The sequence below is a fragment of the Chrysemys picta genome, chromosome 5 (assembly GCF_011386835.1).
Source record: "Chrysemys picta bellii isolate R12L10 chromosome 5, ASM1138683v2, whole genome shotgun sequence".
NCBI lineage: Eukaryota > Metazoa > Chordata > Testudines > Emydidae > Chrysemys > Chrysemys picta.
Genome location: NC_088795.1, coordinates 109,755,609 through 109,774,938, shown reverse-complemented (window position 1 = coordinate 109,774,938; position 19,330 = coordinate 109,755,609). Strand labels below are relative to the sequence as shown.

General features: G+C 40.9%; 2 protein-coding genes across 9 annotated transcripts in view; one reads left to right on the top strand and one right to left on the bottom strand.

Annotated features, from left to right (window-relative positions):
• ADGRA3 (adhesion G protein-coupled receptor A3) overlaps window positions 1-19,330 on the bottom strand; it is a 182,385-nt gene that overhangs the window by 113,306 nt on the left and 49,749 nt on the right. For 2 of the 6 annotated variants that reach the window (XM_042855417.2, XM_042855419.2), the window contains exon 1: window positions 992-1,560. The exons of 1 other annotated variant lie outside the window; for it this stretch is intronic. In XM_042855417.2, coding sequence (XP_042711351.2) covers window positions 992-1,212 — 221 coding nt within the window. In that variant the 5' untranslated portion in view covers window positions 1,213-1,560. Of the gene's footprint in view, window positions 1-991; window positions 1,561-19,330 lie in introns of those variants that run through there. 3 more of the 6 variants (XM_042855416.2, XM_008166238.4, XM_065597020.1) reach the window with 2 other exon arrangements.
• LOC101946141 (cytosolic beta-glucosidase) overlaps window positions 416-19,330 on the top strand; it is a 92,145-nt gene continuing 73,230 nt past the window's right edge. For 2 of the 3 annotated variants that reach the window (XM_042855422.2, XM_005303446.5), the window contains exon 1: window positions 450-496. The gene's annotated coding sequence lies outside the window, so the exon portion shown is untranslated. Of the gene's footprint in view, window positions 497-19,330 lie in introns of all 3 variants that reach the window. The other variant, XM_065597021.1, reaches the window with a different exon arrangement.

Here is a 19,330-nt window from a genome sequence, read left to right as displayed (position 1 = left end):
TTAGCTGTAAATCTCTGTTAAATTAAAAAATCAAGCCAAGTAGGAAAAGAAAACACACTAATAGTATTAAACATGTTTTACTTAGCATACACACTACAACTTAAAAAAAAACATGTTAAATGACTTAATACAAGGTACTAGCAGTAATCTTTAAACTAACACCCAAAGCAAATATCTAATTCTTGTTCTAGCAAAAAAGACAAAACACAGGAATTTTGTTCCTGGTATTAAACTCTAGCACTGAAAACATCAGGAAGTCTTCTGCACATCTTCCACCACAGAAACAAGTTCTCACTAGAACTACCGGAATGGGGATTAATAAGCACCCAAGTGTGGGTACACCCTCTTTCAGGAAGGCTTCCCAGCATATTTGTCTAGTTAGTAGCTGGCCCTTTAAATTTGTGAGGGCAGGACACCCAACTGCAGCCCAACCCCTAAGTGCTAGTTCACATCCAGTTGCTCTAGTCTAGACTGTCTCCACACTCCCTCCTAGCTGGTGAGTAAGATTAGCCTCTGTTTTCCTTTTGATTTATTCCTGAGATGATGATACATCCCAGGAGAGATGTTCTACTCTTATAAACTCCATAACCTATATTAGTTCTAGCTTTCTATATTTTGCTTAAAAACAACAACCAGCGCCAGGAAACTAAACAAGCGCAAAAATATTAGAAATAAAATAGACAACAAAGCTTGGAGGGATCCCAAAACAAAAGGTGCCCCTCTGCACCACCTCCCAAGTGGGCGTGTTTTCCTGGCCCCAGGCACCGTCCACTACATGCTCGGTGGGGCTGGGGGCAATGGCTGGGCAGGAGCAGACTCGCCTTTGGCCACTTCTCCCCGCACACGTTGCACTAAGGCCGATGGCAGTACTTGGCAGGGCAGCCCCCTGTCCCAGCGCAGCCCTGCAGACGGAGGCGGGCCCAAGTCCCGCAGGCAGGAGCTGCCTGGAGCGGGGTGCACCTACCCGTCCCGCCCCCACCCCGGTACTTACAGGGTGACCGTCCTGTTGGGCAGCGCGTCGGGCGGCAGGACTCGAACGAGCTCCAGGCTGCTGCAGACCATCTTCCCCTCGGCCGGGGACCTGCCGGGGCTCCTGGGGCGGCCGTCTTGTTTGCATCCCGGCGGCAGCGAGGCACCGCCGCCGCCGAGCAAGGCGAGGAAGAGCAGCGCGGGCAGCAGCCGGGACGAGGGGCAGCGGCCCGGGCGCGGCATGGCGGGGAGCGCAGCGCCCGTTCGGAGACTCCGAAGGCGCCGCGGGAGGAGGAGGAGTCTCCGGGCCGGGAGTCGCTGTTCCCCGCGGCCTAGAGCGGCCGTGAGCGCCCCGGGGGCGGGGCCGGAGGCGGCGTTTGTGTTGCTAATGCCGCCGCCATGTGGTGCTGGAGCCGCTGCCGCCGCTTCCCCCCCTCGCTTTGCGGGGCGCGGAGCGGGCTTCGGGCAGCTCCCACCGCGCCAGGGCCACAGCGGGAGTCACAGCACCGCCCTCAGCCGACGGCGCTGCAGCCCAAAGGTCCAGCAGCACTGTTCCTCTCTCGCGGCCAACGCGCAGGCGCCTGGCAGCTGCTGCGCAGGCGCGCTTGCTGGTTGGAAGCCGCGGCAGGCGGAGTGGCGCTGCAGCGGCAGCGGAGGCGACGGGAAGCGAGTGGCCAGGGCAGGAGTGATGGGGTCGCTGGCAGCTGGAGGCGCCGGCGTTGACCCAGCGGGTTTGTGGTTCGGAGTGGTGGCCCGGGCGGGGCACCCAGGCCATCGTGCCAGCGCCTTCCCGGTGTATGCTGCCTCCCTGCCCTTGCTGACCAGCGCAGCCCCTCAGAGCCCTCTGCTGGGGAGCACCATTGCCCCGGAGCAAAGGGAGCGCGACTCGCCCGAGCTCAGCTGCACGCAGTGCGGGGCAGAGTTAAGGGGGGGGACCCCGACGTTGTGACTCCCAATCCTGTGTTCCAACGCAAAGACTTTCCTTCCTCCACAGGTGCTTCAGTCCTGGCATCACCCCCCTGCACCTGTCAACTCCTTACTGCTTAAGATGAACTGTCTCTGGGGTACTAAAGTAACATTAATTAAACCCTTCCACCTGCTCAGGGCAGTGAGAGAATCAGCTCACTCATCTTTTCAGGGGGCATTGCAGAGTTTCATTTTCATTCTCAGCCCTGTCTATGCTTCTAGCCGTGCAGCTACACCATTGTTTGTACCGCTTAGTGAAGGGGCTATCCCTGTCGGCGTAGGTACTCCACCTCCCCGAGAGGTGGTAACTATGTCAATGGGAGAAACCTTCCTGTCAGCATAGCGCAGTGTACATCTGCAGTTTGGTGGGTATAGCTGTATCACTCAGGGCAGGTCTACACTTAAAATGCTACAAAGGTGAAGCTGCACCAATGCAACACTACAGTGAAGACACTACTATGCCAACAGGGAGAGTAGTTAATCCACCTCTGTGAGAGGCCATAGCTTTGTTAACTGGAGAAGCCCTCCCATCAACATAGCACTGTCTACACCAAGGTTAAGGTTTGTATAACTACGTCATTCAGGTGTGTGGATTTTTCACACCTCTGAGCAACGTGGTTATACCCATGTAAGTTTATGGTGTAGACCTGGTCTCACAGGTCTATACCCCAGATCAATGCAGTTATACCAACATATATTTGTAGTGTAGACCAGAGCTATGTATGTCATTCTGTTGGTTTCTCTTTGTTCCAGACCTTTCATTTGCTCAGCTTGATTTGTGTCACTGGGCCATATTGTGCAATCACATTTTAAGCAGGTCCCCTCATTGAAATCACTAGGGAGTCCTACTCATGGTGTGATCAGGACCTGTTCTTCCACTTACCTTCTCTTTCAGCTGCTTCCTTTTTTTTTTTTTAACCACACTGCCTTTCCACATTTCAATCACTCACTCTCATGCTGGTTCTGATCTTCCATCCTCTCTTGTTGAAGGGGCATCATCTACAACACTGTGCTTGTTGTTTGAATGGCAACAGAGACAAAGTGTATTATCTATGTTAGGTACTTATGTGGCCTCTATTACCACAGTAACGATTACCTCAGAAGCCTCAATGTATTTATGCTCACAACATCCTTGTGTGGTAGAGAAGCACTATTATCCCTATTTTACAGATAGGGGAATTGAGGCACAGAGAGTCAATATTGCCAACCCCAGGCATTATAAAAATAGAATTCAAAAAAAATCAGTGGGCTTTTAAAAAGTGCATTTTGGTTTCTTGTTATGTCTTCTGGTTTCTGGGCCTTTTGGGTGTACTCAGGTTATGCTTTCAAACTTTTCTCTGCAACCATGAGAACTAGAAATGTACTTTCATTCTAAATGAAAATTGAGATTTTCACCTAATCACTTTCCTTCAGCAGCTGGGACTTTAAGAAAATCATGAACTACTGGGACATTTTTAAAAATGATAAGAGTTGGCAGCACTTATTTATGCACACCTCCCCCCCCTTCCCCTCAGTGTGACAGGTGTTTACATAACAAATACAAAGATAGGTCCCTAACCAAGAGGTCTTATAGAGCAGCTGCTATTCTTATGTAAGAGTGCTGGGTGCAGCTGGAGAGTTCAAAATCTCCTGTTGCACACAGCAATGCAGAGCTGTGAATGCTGACAAGAACAAAAAGGGCTCCCAGCTGTGGCCAGGACCAAGTTCTGATTTGTGTTCTATTGGGTGAATGTAAAGTTAAAGTAAAACAAAACAAAAAGATTCTTTACTAAAAGCTTTCTTTTAATTAATAAGGAAACAGAGTTTGCAGACTAATTTTAGATATGACTCAGTGTATGAGAGTAACAAACATTAGGAGATGTGGATTAGGGCAAGGTGGGACAAATAAGATTATAATTATTCAGTTATGGTGTGTACACATATATGTAAGCACGCTATTACATTCCCCCTCAGTTAACAGTATGGTATCTTACTGTTAAAAGTGGAACCGATCAGATATTTTGTGTTACTCTTAACTTCTCTTTCTACTCTTCTTATTTGTTCTATACTCTTTCTTAGAATGCTCTTATTCAGTCAAATGGGTTCAACTACTGTCCCTTGCAAATTTACCTTTTCATTCCCCTCTCAGATACTGATTTAGGAAAGCACTTAAGCAGGTGTTTAAGTCCCATGGAAGTTAATGTTACTTAAGTACTAGCTTAAAGTTAAGCATATGCTTAAGTGCTTTCCTGAACTGTGTGTATATATGTCTGATAGTAAACTTAATATGCCCCAAACTGAACTCCTTATTTTTCTTTGTCACTGTTAACAAATCACCATTATCCTTGTCACTCAGGCATCTAACCTAATGAGTCATCCATGACTCCTATTTTCTCTAGTTGCAGACCATTGTATCTAGTTTGTCCATTTTTCACTCTTATTTTAAATGGCTATTGGCAATTTTTCTTAATTATTTTTGCACTATTCTTCCAGCTCTACTAACTACTAAAATCTTGTCTCCAAGATATCAAGAGGGGAGCAGACCCTATTTGAAATAAATAGTTTCAGTGTTTAAACAAAAGAGAGGTCTGGCAGCACTTCACATCCTTCATATGTCCTCACCATAGAGAGAGAGAAACAAGTGCTCACTTATCTTTACTGGTAATTTCTGTCTGTTTTGCATTCTCACTGATTCTTAACTTTGCTGACTCCTCTCCTTTTCTTTCATGAGCTCAGGATCTCACATCCCTGCACATTTTTACTAAGCTTCTATCCCCTTCTCTTTAATGATTGTTCTCTGCTCTCTCCTCTATCGCTGTGCTGTCACTACCCTCAATTTTTCTCCCTTTTACTCTTGTCTGCCATAGAATCTTCCATCTACAGCATTCCATCCCCTCTGTTAATGGAACATCACCCACTATGTTTCTGCTTACTACAGCAGTTGCCGTTAAAAAGTAAGCATGTAGCAATAGTTAAAACTCAGCAATGTCTGCAATACTAACAAAATCATCCAAAGCCCAAGATTTGGTGGTGATGGGGGACTTCAACTATCCAAATATATGTTGGGAAAATAACACAGCGGGGCACAGACTATCCAACAAATTCTTGGACTGCATTGCAGACAACTTTTTATTTCAGAAGGTTGAAAAAGCTACTAGGGGGGAAGCTGTTCTAGATTTGATTTTAACAAATAGGGAGGAACTCGCTGAGAATTTGAAAGTAGAAGGCAGCTTGGGTGAAAGTGATCATGAAATCATAGAGTTTGCAATTCTAAGGAAGGGTAGAAGGGAGAACAGCAAAATAGAGACAATGGATTTTAGGAAGGCAGATTTTGGTAAGCTCAGGGAGCTGATAGGTAAGGTCCCATGGGAATCAAGACTGAGGGGAAAAACAACTGAGGAGAGTTGGCAGTTTTTCAAAGGGACACTATTAAGGGCCCAAAAGCAAGCTATTCCACTGGTTAGGAAAGATAGAAAATGTGGCAAAAGACCACCTTGGCTTAACCACAAGATCTTGCATGATCTAAAAAATAAAAAGGAGTCATATAAAAAATGGAAAGTAGGACAGATTACAAAGGATGAATAAAGGCAAACAACACAGGAATGCAGGGGCAAGATTAGAAAGGCAAAGGGACAAAATGAGCTCAAACTAGCTACAGGAATAAAGGGAAACAAGAAGACTTTTTATCAATACATTAGAAGCAAGAGGAAGACCAAAGACCAGGTAGGCTCAGTGAAGAGGGAGAAACAGGACCAGGAAACTTGGAAATGGCAGAGATGCTTAATGACTTCTTTGTTTCGGTCTTCACCGAGAAGTCTGAAGGAATGCCTAACATAGTGAATGCTAATGGGAAGGGAGTAGATTAAGCAGATAAAATAAAAAAAGAACGAGTTAAAAATCACTTAGAAAAGTTAAATGCCTGCAAGTCACCAGGGCCTGATGAAATGCATCCTAGAATACTCAAGGAGCTAATAGAGGAGGTATCTGAGCATCTAGCTATTATCTTTGGAAAATCGTGGGAGACGGGAGAGATTCCAGAAGACTAGAAAAGGGCAAATATAGTGCCCATCTATAAAAAGGGAAATAAAAACAACCCAGGAAACTACAGACCAGTTAGTTTAACTTCTGTGCCAGGGAAGATAATGGAACAAGTAATTAAGGAAATCATCTGCAAACACTTGGAAGGTGGTAAGGTGATAGGGAATAGCCAGCATGGATTTGTAAAGAACAAATCGTGTCAAACCAATCTGATAGCTTACTTTGATAAGATAATGAGTCTTGTGGATAAGGGAGAAGCTGTGGATGTGGTATACCTAGACTTTAATAAGGCATTTGATACAGTCTCGCATGATATTCTTATCGATAAACTAGGCAAATACAACTTAGATGGGGCTACTATAAGGTGGGTGCATAACTGGCTGGATAACCGTACTCAGAGAGTTGTTATCAATGGTTCCCAATCCTGCTGGAAAGGCATAACAAGTGGGGTTCCACAGGGGTCTGTTTTGGGACTGGCTCTGTTCAATATCTTCATTAACAACTTAGATATTGGCATAGAAAGTACGCTTATTAAGTTTGCCGATGATACCAAACTGGGAGGGATTGCAACTGCTTTGGAGGACAGGGTCATAATTCAAAATGATCTGGACAAATTGGAGAAATGGTCTGAGGTAAACAGGATGAAGTTTAACAAAGACAAATGCAAAGTGCTCCACTTAGGAAGGAAAAATCAGTTTCACACATACAGAATGGGAAGAGACTGTCTAGGAAGGAGTACGGCAGAAAGGGATCTAGGGGTTATAGTGGACCACAAGCTAAATATGAGTCAACAGTGTGATGCTGTTGCAAAAAAACCAAACATGATTCTGGGATGTATTAACAGGTATGTTGTGAGCAAGACATGAGAAGTCATTCTTCCACTCTACTCTGCGCTGGTTAGGCCTCAGCTGGAGTATTGTGTCCAGTTCTGGGCACCGCATTTCAAGAAAGATGTGGAGAAATTGGAGAGGGTCCAGCGAAGAGCAACAAGAATGATTAAAGGTCTTGAGAACATGACCTATGAAGGAAGGCTGAAAGAATTGGGTTTGTTTAGTTTGGAAAAGAGAAGACTAAGAAGGGACATGATAGCAGTTTTCAGGTATCTAAAAGGGTGTCATAAGGAGGAGGGAGAAAACTTGTTCAGCTTAGTCTCTAAGGATAGAACAAGAAGCAATGGGCTTAAACTGCAGCAAGGGAGGTCTAGGTTGGACATTAGGAAAAAGTTCCTAACTGTCAGGGTGGTTAAACACTGGAATAAATTGCCTCGGGAGGTTGTGGAATCTCCATCTCTGGAGATATTTAAGAGTAGGTTAGATAAATGTCTATCAGGGATGGTCTAGACAGTATTTGGTCCTGCCATGCGGGCAGAGGACTGGACTCGATGACCTCTCGAGGTCCCTTCCAGTCCTAGAATCTATGAATCTACTATAGCTATTTGTTATTAGTTCAGAGAAATAACTGGCAACTGGTGGCACATCTTAATCTTTTAATGGCAACCACTATGTCTGAATAGGAGTGGAGAGGAAAAAGTCACTTAGATATAGCAACCAAAACCCTGAAGCTTCTTCTTACATTAGTGTAGGTTGCAGCACTCCACCCCCAACTCTATAGATGGTCCAACCTAAGGAACAGACTCAAACTTTGCAACTGCTTTTTTCCAAATGCAGGCTCCTTTCAGCAGTGGACACCTCAAACCCTGCAGTTGTTCCTTAGACCCAGAGAGACAATATTGGGTGAAGTAATATCTTTTATTATTGAACCAATTTCTCTTGATGAAAGAGACAAGTTTTTGAGCTACACAGAGCTCTTCTTTGCATTCAACAGAAGTTAGTCCAACAAGTTATTACCTCAACCACTTATCTCTGTAATATCCTAGGACCAACACATCTGCCAACCTTAGACCCTGAGCCATTCTTCCTGGTCCCATATCTGTCCCACTCAAGAGGCAAAGAGCTCCTGGAATGCCAACTGCATCACTAGATGAAGTATTTCTTTAAGACTGTCAGTTGTAAATCCACATTAAATATTGTAGACAAAATATTTCAGCTAATTTCTGGTTCTTTATCAACCTGTATCTGTGTCAAAATACAGGTAGATAAAACAAGTGTTATACAGAGCAGTTCTGCAGAACTGAGGCTATTGTGCATAGACTATCCTTGTCCTGCAAAATGGATTCTCAGCGGTTAGTGATTCAGTTTTGTAAAACATTTTGAGTTTTCTTAAGGAAAACATTTTGGAAATCTTTTAAAGAAAAGTAATGTCAGTCACATACTTAGAATTCTCAGATTTTGGTTATATCAATAAAAACTCTCTGAAGCAAGAATTGGAAATAGAAATTTTATAAAATGAAAATTGAAAATCTCCCAAAGCACAGTTCTTGTGGAGGAGCTGGGTTCTGAAGATTTCCATGTTAGCCAGATGTCCATCAGCATGAGCATGGGGCTACAGCAGAGAAGATTCTTATACATGCAGAGAGTCCATCCTCCCAGTGGGGATTCTAGGTCAAAATTTTAGGTGGGACACTGCAATTTGCCTTAGTTTTCATGTGCTCATTGTTTATGACACTTTTAAAAGTTCCTCTCAGTAAAGAATCCCCTCATCCACTGGCTGCCAAAACTGTGATAGCTTCTCCTAGCATGGGGGACAGGCTGGGATGGACCCATCACCTGAGGGTGAGATGCGCAAGCAGGGAGGGATAAGATAAGGAGCAGGCTGGGAGTGGCACCTGAGGGGGGTGATATGGGGGCTCTCTCAAGCATTGAAGCTTCTGGGAGAGGGTGGGAGTAGGGGCTCATGGGCTAGGGGCATCAGGCTACTGGTTGTGGTGGGGCACCTGAGAGAGGAAGAGGAGGGTCAGGCCAGTAGGACAGGTAATGGCATGGCACTATGTCACCCATCCCCACCCCCACAACACACACACTCTGTAGATGATGTTCTGCAGCCCAATAAAAAGTCACTTCACAAAACTGAAGTTTCCTCACCTAAAAGATCACAAAACTCTAATTTACCAAATGCATGTTTATATACTCAGATGGACTCCACCCTAGAGGCCTGCCCAAATAGATGGGCTTTGGAATATGACCTAAATGTCATCAAATTCAGGTCATTTCAGACTAATGGCTCCCAGGCTGTCAAAGATGACCTCCTGCTGCTTTTGAACCCCATCCTGGAATTTGCTCAAAACAGTCCAGGGCACTGCAGTCGCTGCCCAAATTGACCGTTAATCTTAAAGAATTATTCCATTATCTTAACAGTTGTGAATGGGGTAGGGAACTGGGCTGAAAATAAACTTACTTTACTTTAATTGTATTTTTCTGAGTGGTGGGTTGAGTACCTCAGATGCTCCAATACTAGAATTCAGTGGTTGCTGGGACAAAGGATCTGCAACAGAATGGGGTCAGGTTGACCTTAAAGATCCCTATGAATGCCAGGATTATGCATCCGAAAGATTGCAGAGCTGCATACCTCTCATATCCTTCATGTAGAGGGACATCACTCATTTTACTCCCAAAGTTATCCATGTTTGACAATTTTGAAATCCTCCCACTTTTATTATTTAAAATTATTAACCTCAAAAATAAAGAATCATGAACCTAAGGTTTTAGAAAGTCTTATTTACACCAAAGGAATAAATTTGCATAAATAATTTTGTCTCATTTTGGGTCTTTGTTCCTCATTGCTCTCCATATTTGAGAGTTGGCAAACTGAGAAACATGCAAGGCTATGGAGGAGGAGGCTGGAAAGCTGAGCCTGAAGAAAATGGTTGAATTACATATATAAAAGTTGACTACACTGAGAGAATCCAGTTATTTATCCTAAAAGTCATTATTAGCCTACAACAAACTGTAAAAATGATAAAAATAAAAGATTCTATCTCTTAGTTTTAAAATAAATTTATTTAGAAAGATACTCAAAAATACTATAATTTGAAATTTTACTGTTATCTTTACAAAATACAGAATAATACATCCAGCATGAAAAGAGATGGAGATGCCCTTTATAGAATCTTACATTTACATTCACTCAGCTAAAATATGATGTAATATGCATTATAATAAAGTGTTTTACATATTACAACTGTCATTTTGAGGTCTTCTGAAAACACAATTGTTCCATTTATCAGTAAAAGCAGTACAGTGTCTGTACACTTATCACACACTGTTTGTAAACTAATAAACAGTTGATCAAAGTGGAAACAAAGTATTTATTCGTTCTACCCAAAGTTACCTTTAGCTAAATACTTTAGACCCTACTGCAAGCAGTAGCCACAATATGCACAATTGTTTTTTAAAAAAAGTGTAATTGAAGAAAACAAAGGCTAACTACTTTATTATTAACACATCAATGCTTATAATTGAAAAGAGAGGAAGGAAATGGTATTCATAGATGGTGGTGATTAGATTTTGTGGGATGGGAATTCGCATTGTTATGTGAAAAGTGCATTTGAAAGAAAAGGTGTCTGATGCTTAAGAATTCAAATGGTTCAGAAGTTAAACTTTCTCAATGTTCTTCTTTGAAGAATGCTTCTCATTCCCTAATCCTGTCACTTTAGATTTTACAGAACATTACCTCTAGAAAAGTCCAAATTTCACTGATGAATAATGGTCCCCAAAACCAGAGATTTCTTTTTTTTTATTCTCTCTGGCTCAAACAGAAAATTCGGAATGAACAGATTTTTGGTTTAGATTTTTCATATACTAGTTAAAGAATGTGAAAATGGAACATTTGGCTAGCAATGGCAAGAGGCAAGTTACACCCAGAGTGTAGGCGGACAACAGCTATGCTCAGACATGCAATTGGAGCTCATCCTCAAGAGTAGGCAGAGGGAGAAGGCTGAGAAGAAAAACCCTATGCTCTGACAGTAGGCAGAAAAAGGCAGGCATAGTAATTGCCAAGAGGTGTTGGGCAGGGGAAAGTAGACAAGAGGTGAGGGATTTATAAGGGCATCAGATGTGGGGAGAAGAAGACAAACGCTTGGAGAAAGAGAGGGACAGGAAGAGAGAGACTGAGGGGTAAGAAAAATGGAGTTAAACACAGTAATAGAAATGCACAATGTTTATTTCTCAGGTAAATGTTTATTAAGTAAATTTCACTTGCCATAAAGGGGAGTCGAAGGGAGAATTTTGTCATAAACTAGTGAAAATCAGTTGTCTGTCAACAACTTGGCCAGTCTTTATTTTAGTCCATTTTAAGTGCTTATTTCAGTGTGGATATTTCCTATCTGGATGGGATCTGAACTATGGCAAAAACTGCTGAATTTCGCAATGTATGTCTGTCATTTCTGGACTCTTTTAGGACAGTGGTTGCCAAACCATAGTGGGTCCCCACCACTGTCATCTGTTGACCATTAATAGTCTACAAAAAATTGGCTGGTCACATGGTGCTGTCTCTGTTCCTTTATTATAACTGCTGAACTGCACTTAACAGATGCAAAAAATATACGAAATACCTCCCTAATTATTTTCCATGCAGTGTTATTGATTTTCCAATGGGAGGTGGTCTGTTCATGAATATGAAGGGAAATGCTCCAGGAGACTGGCTCTGTAAGAAGTGGTCCATACTATGAGAAAAGTGTAAGCTTTGTTCTAAAAACTTTCTTCTGGAAAGAAAGAACTTATGCCAGCTCATTACAGGTCTGTCTCTCTCTCTCAATAAATAAATAAATTAATTAAATTAAATAACACATTTTAAAATCAGAATTATCAACATTATGTCTTCTGCACCATGAAAGATTACTCTAATTGATATAAAGTCATTTTTTGTTGGAACTTCTGCATATGTGCTGTGCAGTAGTCAATGAGACCTTTTTGTGATATAGGGCACCTAGATAATTCACTTTTCCTCTTTTTCCAAGAAAGTAGGATTATAGGACACTGGCATGCATGATAAACACATGCTCTACTTTTTGTCTTTTATTTCCCAGAAACTCCTTTCAATTAAAAGTCCCCAAGTATTTAATTTGGACTTCATAAAACAGTTATTGCATATTAAAAAAATAAAAACTACACATTAAAGGGATATTTGCAGAGTATTAAAAATTATACAATAGGTCCATATCAGTTTCACAGTTACAAATCTATTACATAGTTTTTAGTCCTTGGTGAATGTTTAATAATCAGTATTCAAATAACATAGATTAACTGTCCTATTAAATCTAAATTAATTGTGGTTTTGGGAACATTAATTTAAAAGGTTACCTATTTTCCCTGCAGATCTGATCTTTCTGTATCACATTTTTTCATTAAAATTAGTGTTAAAGACTCTGTGTAAATTTGTTTCATGTTTCATTTAGAATATAGTTACCAGGCACTCTGAATACCTGTGAAATCACATTCTCCCAAGCTTCATTGCTAATAGAGATATAAAGATTCTCTCCTATTGTCTTCTAGTGTAATTAGCATTACCTGGTGGTAATAAAGACTTCACACATTTGTTTAAAAAAAGGTAATCCCTGTTGATTCAGGAACTGACATTCAGCAGTTCATCAGGACCAATGAGTGAAGATCTACCTCTGGGGTATGCACATTTTGAATTTACAAAATGGCTAATTTGCAGCAAAAGATCAAAAATTAGAAATGTAGTGAATATATTAATTTTAATTTTGCTAAAAGAATTAGCATCACCACAAAAAAAATCTACCAGTTACTGTATCCCTTGCAGTTCTTTGCCTAATAAGCAGCATTTGAAATTCTAGGATAATGCTGATTACAATTATTTTGACTCAATTAAACTTGCTAAAAACTACACATTAATGTCAGTGATGACTGTCACAGCAGTTTTTTTGATCTGTGAAGTGAGTTGTTTCTTTTGCGGCAAGAAGCAAGATTCATAGAGTTTAAGACCTGAGGGGACTGTTACATCTAGTCTGATCTCAAGTATAACACTTGCCGTTACATTTCATCCGGTTACCCTTGTATTGAGTCCAATAACTTGTCTGACTAACTAAAGCATGGATGTCTTCCAGAGAGACACCCAGATTTGGTTCTTGTTATGCTTTTCTCCACTAAATTAAAGGGCCCTTTACTATCCAGTATTTTCTCTGTGTAAATGTACTTATACAGTGTAACAAACTCACCTCTCAGTCTTTGGAAATGTCTACACTTGGAGCTGATGGTGTTATTCCCAGCTCAAGGAGATATATTCATGCTAGAGCTTATTGAGCTAACATGCTAAAAACAGAGTGTAGCCATGGCAGAGTGACCTGCAGGATGGGCTAGCTACTTTGAGTATGTGCCTATCCAAGACCCTAGGCATGTACTTGAGGAAGTTAGTCGATCCCACAGTTCGTGCTGCTACAGCTTCACTCTTATTTGTAGCACACTAACTTGATGAGAGCTTGGGCAAATCAGTTTCCTCAAGAAGGAAATCACACACTCCAGCTCCAAGGCAAATATATACTTTTTAATAAGCTACACAGATTGAGTTATTTTAGTCTCTTACTGTAAGGCATTTTCTCCAGCCCTTGAATCATTTTTGCGGCTCTTTTTGTGCTCTCTCCAAGTTTTCAGTATCCTTTAAAAATGTGGACACTAGAAGTGGATGCAGTATTTCAGTATCAATCTCACAAATCAAACACCTACAGAGGTAAAATCACCTCCCTGTTCCTACTCGCTATTCCCCTGCTTATACAACAAAGGATTATATTAGCCCTTTTTGTCACAGCATTATACTGGGAGTTGATGTTGACTTGCTTGCTCTACTATGATCCCGAATCCGTTTCAGGATCACTGCTTTCCTGGATATAGTTCCCCATTCTGTAAGTATGACCAGCATTGCTTATTCCTAAATGAATAACTTTGCATTTGTTTGTAGTAAAAATGCATTTTGTTTGAATGAGCCCAGTATAACAAGTGCTGGGTAATAACATAAGACTTGCTTTTGCTCTTTATTAAAAGAACAATGTACAGAAATGTCTCAGTTACAGCTAGCATTAAACTGTGTGCATACAGACTGCCCTCCTGGTGCCCCATCCAAACTCTTCCCTCCTATAATTTATGTTCCTCTCTCTACGTTCCATGTGGATTGCTACACATGTGATCCTGACCACTTTGTATGACTGCTCTGTCCTCATAATTTTTTTTTACCATTCCACTAATTTTTGTGTCGTCTGCAAATTTTATCCACAGCAAATTCATATTTTCTTCCAGATCATTGATGAAAATGTTGGATTGTGTTGCGCAGAGGCCTAGTGCCAATCCCTGCAAAATCCTACAAGAAACACCTCATTCAGTAATGTTTCCTCACTGATTTCTACTTTTTGAGATCTGTCAGTCAACTTGTACTCTATTGATACTCTATAATGCTAATTTTTTAATCAGAATGTCTTGAGGTTCTAAGTTAAATGCCTTGTAAAAGTCTAAGTATATATCCTTTTCACAATTACCTTTATCAACCAAAATTGTAATCTCAAACAATGAATTCAGGTTTACTTGACAAGACCTATTTTCCACAAATCCATGTTAATTGGTATTAATTATATTCCTATCCTTTAATTCTTGATCAACTGAATTCTATATCAGCTTTTCCATTATTTTGTCTAGGACTGATGTCAGTCCACCCAGTCTATAGTTACTTGAGTCATCCCATTAGCCATTCCTGATTATTGGCATAACATTAGCACTCTTCCTGTCGTCTGGAATTTCCTCATTATGCTTAAGATTTATTAAAAATTAACATCAGCAGGCCAGATATCCCATTTTAAGACACTTGGTTCTCTGGATTTAAAAATGTTTATCCCTAGTAAATGATGTCTAACATCCTTCTTATTTACTAATGATTTGGAAAGTACGCCACATCCTCATTTGATACAAGTACGTCATCCTGCTTCTTTCCAAGTCCAGAACAGAACAGAAATATTTATTGAACACTTCTGCCTTTTCTGCATCATTAGTAATTTTACCATCTCCATCTAGTAATGGACCTATAATATTGCTAGGATTTCTTTTGTTACTAACATACTTTAAACATCTCTTTCTTATAGGCCTTAGCCCTGCTAGTCATGGATTTTCCCCTGGTGAGTTTAGTTTCCCTTATCAGTTTTCTGCACTTCATAACTTCATGTTGGGTGGAAAGCCAAAAATTCTTTTAGAAATTTATACCAATTATTGGAATGGAGAGGAGCTGGTATAGTGTTGGAGTGGGTCCTTCTGAAGAACCATTTGGATCCATTTCTGTGAGGTAGTAAAGTTGATAGGAGTTGAGAGCACTCTGCACCTGGCAGGATCAGCCCTAAAGCACTCTCTAAACTAGGAAAATAGGTAGTGCTCAATGTTAGCTAGCATATTTCAATTGCTTAATCCCTTGGGTCAACCTCAAATTTGCAGAAGGCGTTAAACCTAATCTACACTAATGTTTTAAAACCTGTTAGTTAAAATATGCTAGCTAACACTTGTTAAACACTAACTATTTTCCTAGTCTAGATAAATTCTAAGTCAGCTTTTCTTCTGTTGCTCATCTGATGCTAGTTATACTACATCAGGGGTAGGCAACCTATGGCACGTGTGCCGAAGGCGGCACACGAGCTGATTTTCATTGGCATTCACACTGCCTGGGTCCTGGCCACCAGTCCTGGGAATTCTGTATTTTAATTTAATTTTAAATGAATTCTTAAACATTTTAAAAACCTTTATTTACTTTACATACAACAATAGTTTAGTTATATATTATAGACTTATAGAAAGAGACCTTCTAAAAACATTAAAATGTATTACTGGCACGCGAAACCTTAAATGAGAGTGAATAAATGAAGACTCGGCACACCATCTCTGAAAGGTTGCCAACCCCTGTACTACATCCTCTCTGGCTCCATTCCTCACTATAGTGTTTGTAATTTTTATTGCTGCTCTTCACCCCCCAAGCCACAGTGTGATCTATATTTTTAATGCATCTCTTTCCCTTCCTTCCTCTACTTCCCCACCCCATCCTCACTCCTTTCTCCATTCAAATTAACTGTTGATCAAAATCTGATTTTGCTAGCAAAATACTATTACTAGCATTTACTGCTATTAAAAATCTAACTGCACTGCTTTGCCTCTGACAGCCAAGGGGAAATTGAAATTATGTACCCATTTAAAAGTAGAGGAAAAATGCGGGAGGTGGAGGGAGAGAGACAAATTATAGGCCACTAAATTTAACTTCAATACCTGATAAATTACTAAAACAATTAGCAAAGCAGCTGCAATCAGTCTGTAAACAGCTAGAAGAAAATACTGCAATAAATAAATTGTTACTATGTTTGTAAAAAACACAAATGAAGTGAAACCAAAGTAATTGATTTCTTTGATGCAATAATGAGCTTAGTGTGTAAAGTAAAAGTAGTAGACATAGACTACCTTGACATTAGTAAGACACTAATATTAGTTCCACATGACATTCTCAGAAGGAAACTAAATAAATGTGGATTAGATGGAACCATTGTAAAATGAATACACAGGTAAAATAAATCAAACATTGAGAATGATTATGAATTGTTCAGCTGCTAGTTCAGAAGAGGTCAAAAGCATTTTGGATGATCAAACACCATACAAAACTCAATTTAGTACAGGAGTAATTTTTACAGCATTTAATATAAGAAACACCTAAATAAAGAAACTCAGCGGACCAGCAAAAATTGACAGCCATTTCAGCTCTAAGCCATCACTAGAGTTTTTGCTACTCTACTGCATTTCTTTATTTAGGTATTTGATTTATTAAACGTTATAAAACATAACCTAAATTGAGCTTTGATTAGTATGTGATAATCTAAAATGTGTTTTAACTGCTGACTTTGGTTTTTACTTATTTGAATCCACTTATATATAAAAAATAATTTTGCTTGAGTTAAGGTTTGTGGCTTTTTGTTGTGACTAAGGGACAAGATGTCTCGTGGAATCAGATTAATTTGGGATCAATTGTTATATTTTCATTAATAGGTTAGCAGAAGGAATATTATTTATTTGTATTACTGTAACAATTAGGAGTCCCAGTCATGAACCAGGACTCCATTTTGCTAGGAGCTATAAAATCACAGAACACTATTACTTTCCCTGCCTCAAAGAGCTTAATTATATGACAAGAGATAATAGATGAGTACAGACAGATGGGGGAGTACAAGGAAGCAATGAGACAATATGAGTCAGCATTCTAGGCAATGATCTCAGTATACCAGCCGCCTAACTATTGTCAAGTTTTTTTGTAGACATCATGGAAAAGGGGAGTTTTGAGTAGGATAGCGAGTTAGTTTTGCAAATGTTTACAGGGAGCTCCTCTCATGTGTGGGGGGCAGAATGGGAAAAAGCACAAAGGTGGAGAAAAGAACACTAGTCCAGTCTGAGGATTATAAGAAAATATGATAAAGATTAGAATTAAATATTGTATGGAGAGCATAAAAATTGGAGAAAAAGGTTTAAATCAATAGGAGGGTGAATGAACAAATGTGACTAACAAAGTGGCTTACATATGTGTCATCAAATACCTTTCATGCTAAACATTTGCAGGCACAGGAGCTAATAATATAATTAGGGTTGGAGAGATTAGATTTTTATCAGTCAATGTCAGTAAAAGTGGATTTCATCGTACACATACAAACAGTTGGAAAAAAATGTTGCTTGAGAAATATTAGGGCTTGATTTAATTATATTTATTTTGTATATTTTGGTGTGTGATGTTGACAATTTGTTTACCGGTTATAAAGCTTTAACTTACTGAGCATCAGCTTCAAAGTTTGTCTCTCTCACCAACAGAAGTTGGTCCAATAAAATATATTACCTCCCCCACTTGTCTCTCAGAGGGAAGAATGGCATCCACAACCTTGCTAACAGTATTTACTGCAGCATTCTGGGATTCCCCTACAGATTTCCTGTCCAGTTACTGGCCTTGCCTAATTTTTCTTAGCTTGAGGTGACTTGGTTACAGTCAACTTTTAAAACTTCATGCTTGAGGGCTTAAGCCAATCTCTAAACTATTGGCTTTTACGCAGGGGTGGCTCTAGCTTTTTTGCCACCCCAAGCACGGTAGGCAGGCGGCTTTTGGCGGCATGCCTGTGGGAGGTCCCCGGTCCCACGAATTCAGCGGCATGCCTGCGGGAGGTCCGTCTGTCCTGCAGCTTTGGAGTACCCGCCGCCGAACTGCCGCCAAATCCGCAGAACTGGCGGACCTCCTGCAGGCGTGCCACCGAAGGCTGCCTGACTGCTGCCCTCGCAGGGACCAGCAGGGCGCCCCCCCATGGCTTGCCACCCCAGGCACGTGCTTGGAGGGCTGGTGCCTTGAGCCGCCGCTGTTTTTAGGATGAGACCTAAAGTAGGGGCAGATTATCCAAGATCTACATACCGCAGAGTTCTTATCTTTCCTCTGAGCATCTGCTACTGGCTGCTGTCAGAGACAGGAAACTGGACTAGATGGATATTGAGTGTGATCCAGTCTCATAATTCACATATTTGTAACTGATCACAAGTGTTCATTACAATAAAAAATAGTGGTGAAAATCTTAAAGAAACTTTGTAGGTCTGATTTGCTTAGATGATTTTCTAAAGCTTTATCCTAACTTTGCAAAACTCCCCCACAGAGTGTCCAACAGCCGTCCAAAAATACACACTAAAGGCAATTGGGAAACACTACTAAGTGGTGACCGTATGCCTGGCATTGTGCAAGGCACAAATGTAAAGACAGTGTCTGCTTCAAGGTGCTCACAATCTTTTTTTTTTTTTAAAGCTCACTTCAAACAAATCTGCATCCATTTCCCACGTAACCACCCTTGTCTGAGCCAGTATATTTTAGTCAAATTTTATATGGCTGTCATCACTCAGACCGCTGTTTAGTTTTAATGTTTGGAGCATCACATTTGTCTGAAAACATATCCATATTTAATCTACCACAGATTGAATTCATGTGGTTCTATACAGTTGAACTACCAAATCCTTTGTGGCTTGGGAGCTGTGTAACAGATAAAAATCCTTTGTGTTATCCTACCAGTTGACATAACCTGGGACACTTGAGATGACAGCGCTTAGGCTATGGACACACTCAGTATGGTCCCTGAGCAACATAAATTACACCGACCTAAATGCAGCGTGTAGGGTGACCAGATGTCCTGATTTTATAGGGACACTCCCGATTTTTGGGTCTTTTTCTTACATAGACTCCTATTACACCCCCACCCCCTGTCCCGATTTTTCACATTTGCTGTCTGGTCACCCTAGCAGCGTGGACAGTGCTCTGTCGGCAGGAGAGCTTCTCCAGCCAACATAGCTACTGCTGCTCACTGGGACTGGAGTAATTAAGTCGATGGGAGAGCTCTCTCCTGTTGGCTTAGAGCATCTGCACTAGCAGCAGCTGCCCTCTGTAATGTACACATAGGCCTAGATCTGTTTGGCTAGGGGCAGAACTTTCTCAGTGAAAGGCT